At 37.1% G+C, this 5,733-nt stretch overlaps 1 protein-coding gene across 2 annotated transcripts in view; it reads left to right on the top strand.

The window, feature by feature from the left end:
• Positions 1-5,733, top strand: part of LOC106869937 (EF-hand domain-containing family member B) — a 21,227-nt gene that overhangs the window by 5,391 nt on the left and 10,103 nt on the right. Inside the window, exons 2-3 of one of the 2 annotated variants that reach the window (XM_014915873.2) lie at positions 4,540-4,596; positions 5,406-5,462. In XM_014915873.2, the coding sequence (XP_014771359.1) occupies positions 4,540-4,596; positions 5,406-5,462 (114 nt within the window). The remainder of the gene's footprint in view (positions 1-4,539; positions 4,597-5,405; positions 5,463-5,733) is intronic. The other variant, XM_014915874.2, reaches the window with a different exon arrangement.

Genomic DNA, 5,733 nt, shown 5'->3' with positions numbered 1-5,733 from the left:
ACCAAAGAAGCCATTCAATCGCATGGCTGGGAAGTGCTGCCACACCCGCCGTACTCTCCTGATTTGGCACCAACGGATTTCCACTTCTTTTGATCTCTTTCAAATGCTATGCAAGGAGTTTCATTCAATACTGATGCAGAATTGAGAGCTTGGTTGGATCAATTTTTCGAGTCAAAATCGGGTAATTTCTACCAATGAGGTATTGAAAATCTTGTTGAATGTTGGGAAGAAGTTGTAAACAACAAGGTTGAATACATTATTGATTAATTAGTTGTTATTTTTTATTAAACCTTAAAAAAAATTTAAATTAAAAAAAACTGTGGGAACTTAGCTGCCAACCCAATATATATATATGTGTGTGTGTAGAGAGAGAGAGAGAAGGGGGAAAGGGAGACAGAGAGAGATAGAGAGATGCTTATAGCAGAGAATCCTGAGACTGCACCAAAATCTTTGACAAGTTTCTCCAATCACACACTAATATGAAGGTTTACTTTATCTTGAACAATGCTCTTTCCACATGAGTCCCCTGGGAGAATGGTGTTTTGCAGTTACATCTGTAACTGTGCCATCTTTATACTTCACATACTTTGCAGCCATATTTTGATCATGCGTTTCTGGTGATCCAGGTATCTATTTCTCTGCTGCTACTGCTGCTCAACATGTAATTTAATTGGCATAATTTCAAAGCTAAATCAAAGGTGCTTATAATGCCCACGGGCATATGGCGTAGTGTTTAAGAGCACGGGCTGCTAACCCCAAGATTCTGAGTTCAATTCCAGGCAGTGACCTGAATAACAATAATAATAATAATAATAATGATAATAATAATAATAATAACAATAACATAATAATAATAATAACAGTGGGGAACAAACACAGACATGAAGACACACACACACACACTTAGATATATATATATATATACAATGGGATTCTTTCGGTTTCCATCTACCAAATTCATTCGCAAGGCTTTGGTCGGCCTGAAACTATAGTGGAAGACATTTGTACAAGGTGCCACGCTGTGGGACTGAACCTGGAACCATGCAGTAGAGAAGTAAACTTCTTACCCCAATAGCCATTCCTGCACCTGATACACACATGCACACAAACACACACAAGCACACATACACATTTATATATACCGTTGAAAGGCTAAATTAAGACTCATATATATATTATTAATGAAAATCCTAATTTCAAGCAATAAGCAAAAATGTATATATTTTTTAACGCCAAATGCAGACTTCTTCCACAAGGCTGCACTTAACAACCCCAAAGGCGGCCTGTTCTTCATCCTAACTCCCCACTGTCTTCTAACCACCCCACCCCCACCCCACTGCCAGAATTGTATCGCTCTTTTTCTTTCTAACCTCCCCCATGTCTTTGTTTTTTTTTTCCCCACCCAACAAACTCAATCTTAAAATCATTAAAACCGATTATTAAGCGCATCAAAGTCACCTCGTTTGTCCCAATCCATCTCAACTTCGGACAGCTTGAAAAAGCTACAGGCGTTATTACCTCATTACTCATATGTAATACCTTGTTGCTGGAAACTAGCCAAGGACATTAGCATAACAAGAAGAATATCAAATAAACCAGTGTAAATATGATTTCAGAATGAAGTGACTATTGTTTTGTTGTGTTTGTGGAACTTCCTTTGTTAGTGCTAGCTGTTGTGATGTGTTGATAGAAAACTATCTTGGTTGCTATTTTTACGTCTTAAGAAGGAGATATAAATATTCTCAAACTTACTGTGTTGAAATTAAACCACAAATACCATTATAAATTACTTGTTCTAACTTGTCCTCCACCTTTGTCTTTTGATAACAAAATTTCATTGTGGCTAGTTAAGAAAAGTTGACAGCAGTTGCTGCTGCTGCTGCTGTTGTTGCTGTTTTTTTTAGCCCTAAGTCAGTCCAGATTCAGCAGACCTGTGATCAAAGACATTCTTTCATTTCAGACCGAAATCTGGGATGACATAATTTAATGTGTTTTCCCCCTTTTAAGCCAGTAGGGTGTACTTTAAATGACATTTAGATGTTTCCAGTAGTTCAAGCAACCAGTGCTGATTTTGTAACCATTGTAATTGCTGCTGCTGCTACTGCTGCTGCTGCTACTGCTGCTGCTTCTATCAGTCAGCTCTGCAAGAATAAACACCATGATAGACATGAAGGTAGCCAGTCACATATTTTCAGAACAATGTACGAATCCAGCTTTCAGAATGCACAATGCCTCATTTATGATCTAGGATCACAGAGTTCTGTTCGCACTACTCCATAGTGGTCAGTCATGCAGAGTGTTTGGCAGCAGCCAGTGGTATGGAATGCTCTCTTATGTTAGTTCTGTGGTGTCCAGTGTTCTACTGTGGTCAGTTTTTGTTGTGCGTAAAGTGATAACTGCGAAGTTCTGTATAAAGAGTAACATGGTTGTTGCATAGATATGTTGTTGTTGTTGTTGTTGAGGAAAATGACACATTGTACAGAAGTGGATAATTGATTGGATAGGAGGAGGCCATAGCATTTGCTTCCTATGTATGTCTGCTTCTTTCTGCACAAAGAACTTAGAGTGCAGTGTTTGTGTAGAGTCCAGTAGTGGGGGTATCATCAGGCAGTAGATATACAGGGTGATTCAAAAGTCACTATACATAGGAACAATTTATCTTTTTTATAAGAAACAGTTTATAAAAACAGTTTTTTTTTTGTTTAACAGGCTCTATATGGTTGCCATTGTTTTGAATACACTTTGCAATACGTTTACCCCACTCATTGTGAACTCTTAATACCACATTTGGTGATAAGTGTGCAAGGGACTTAGTGATGCGTTCCTTCAAATGCTTTGTTTTTTATCTTTCAGTGATACACCGTACCTTTCAAATGCCCCCAAAGATAGAAATCAAGAGGGTTCAGATCAGGGGATCTTGAGGATCTTATAAACTAACTCTTATAAAAAAAATTAATTTTTCCTTTGTATGGAGACTTTTGAATCACCCTGTATATTGTCAAACCCTGTATGTTGTCAAACAGTGGAAATGTGTAGTGTAGAGTGCTGGCAATTATATCTTGGGTGGAGTAATGTTAGGCAGTGGGTATATTTTGTGGTGGGTGTTGTGTAAAAGTGAGGGATAAATCTCACCTGAGATTGGATACCAGTTTATATATATTATGTCCATATTTCCTCCCAAGGTCCTACACTAACCGCTATGCATAGTCTTTTCTCTACAAAACATTGGTTCTTTAGATTTCCCTCCTTGCACATATTTTTCTTGAACTTGTCATCAGCTTGCAACAATTAGAGGAAAACATTAACCATTGTCAATCTGAAGAAAGACACTAACTATGGCTGCTGTCCCTTCCTCCAGAACAATCCTGTAAAACAGAAAAAAGAAAACAGAGAAAAATTCCAGATAATCTGGAACCTGTTCCTTCATGGTTTGCTGAACTGAGTTAATTAGTCTTGATTAATTAAAGCTGTTGTGTTTATACAATATGTTAACACTTACATCCTTGTATCTTTTTATATAGTGTTGTTGTTGTTGTTGCTACTGCTGCTGTTGTCGTCGTCGTTGTCATCGTCATCATCGTTGTCCTTGTTGTTGCTGTCGTTTAACCCTACTAAATAATAACTTTATTTTATCTAGATTATTTGTGTAACTTTTGCACCAGCCCCAATAAATGAGCTTCAGCATGTATTTCAGTGTAAGGGACACTCGTTGTACCATATACAAAATCATCAGCTGTTCAGAGCTTATATATTTTCTGGCTCCAAAGCCTACATTTTGAGATGCAGTTTTATATATTATAAATATGTGGTAGGCCTGAGAAATCACCAGAAGCTGAGCATTTGCAGATATATTTTTGAGGATTAGTTTCTCTGTTATTAATGTTTTTTTTTTTTATATGAAACCACCTGAGGCCACTCTTGGTTCCATAACATAAACTTCCTCTGTTTTAACCCTTTTGTTACCATATTTCTGTTGAGATGCTCTGCTTTTCTTTCAATTAATTTAAAATATAACAAAGAATTTAGTAAAATAACTTAGTTATCAATTCAGCTAGTGTTAGGAACATTAATTGTGACTAAGGTTTGGTGGAAGATTTTAATTCAAAACTTATGAAAACAAGACATTTGTACTACAGAGCCAGAGCCGGTTTCTGCCGGGTTGGTAAGGAAAGGGTTAAAGTAATCTAAATTAAAACTCTGCTTCAAAATTTCTTACTAATTTATATTCTATATTTCAGCTTAATTATGACAATGTTATTTTACTAAATTCCTTATTGTCTCCAAAATTAATTGAAACAAGGACAATGTGTTTCAACAGAAATATGGTAACAAAAGGGTTAATGAGTAGACACGGTTAAGGGTCGTGACTGTATTTCTAAGAAATATTGGAAGCGAGATTATGCTTTAAAATTGCTAACCCCATGTTTGATCTAATATCCTGTCATAACAACATGATGAATACAACAACAATGACAGACTTTGATATAAACGCATTTGATCCTGTCTGATGCACTGAAAATGGTGTTTCTTTAATTCCAGGTCAGCAAAGAGCAGGAGTATTGCAAAAATATAAAAGATGACTCACCAAAACAAACAGTATGAGTCCAAATTTCATTTCCCCAAACATCCAACCTCATTGTAATGTTGTGCAATCATATTTACAAATGTGATTTTTGTCTATTTTATAATGTATAGTATAACGTCTACCACTGGGATTTTACTGTGTATAAAATCACTTTTGATGTATGTATAAATTCATGATGATGATGATGATGACGATCATCATCATCATCATCATCATCATCATCATCTTGGCGTCATCATCATTGCTGTTGTCATCAGCAACATCATCATCATCATTATCATTGTTTTAACTTTCACTTTTCCATGCTTGTCAGACACAATTCATTAAGGTAGACTTTCTATGGCTGGATGCCCTTTCTGTTACCAATCCTCACCTGTTTTCAAGCAGGGTAATATTTCCCCAAGGCTGGAAAATGATTTCATAGAAGCTTGTTTGATGGTGATGCTCATTTATAATTATTGTACAATGTCCAGAAAAGGAGACGCAAACACATACACACACATGCGTGCACACACACACACACACATACACATACACAAATATTACTTGGAAATAGGAGAGGGTGAACAATAGGAAGGGTAGCTGGACATACCTTTTGCTATTGTAACATTATGGTGAAGTTGCTTTTGTTGGGAGCTGTAATGAAGGTGGTAGCTGTGGTGGGGGTTATGATGGTAATGGTGGTGGTGGTGGTGGTGATAGTGGTAGTTGTGGTGGTGGTGGTGGTGGCAGTAAGTAAATACCAGATCAGTGATACAGTTAGATATAAATGTATTTGATTCTGACTGATTCTGCCAACATGGTGTTTTCTTCATTTCAGGTCGGCAGAGAGATAGAGGATTGCAAAAATGTGACAGTTGACACGCCTAAGAAAACGGTATGAGAAAACCAAATTTCATTTGCTTACGTTCTAACTTATCATTCTGTCTGTTTGTCACTTATTCACTTCTGTGCTTTGAATGTTATATACAATGTATAACACAGTGTTTATTACTGTGGGGCTTTTTTAGCAGTGGTGGTGATGGTGGTGGTGGTGGTGATGTTGGTAGTTGTGAAGGTAGTGGTGGTGGTGGTGGTTGTGGTGGCTGTGGTTGTGGTGATGGTGGTGGTTGTGGTGGTGGTGGTGATGTTGGTAGTTGTGAAGGTAG

The sequence above is a fragment of the Octopus bimaculoides genome, chromosome 10 (genome assembly GCF_001194135.2).
Source record: "Octopus bimaculoides isolate UCB-OBI-ISO-001 chromosome 10, ASM119413v2, whole genome shotgun sequence".
NCBI lineage: Eukaryota > Metazoa > Mollusca > Cephalopoda > Octopoda > Octopodidae > Octopus > Octopus bimaculoides.
This window is presented reverse-complemented; position numbering and strand designations above follow the sequence as displayed.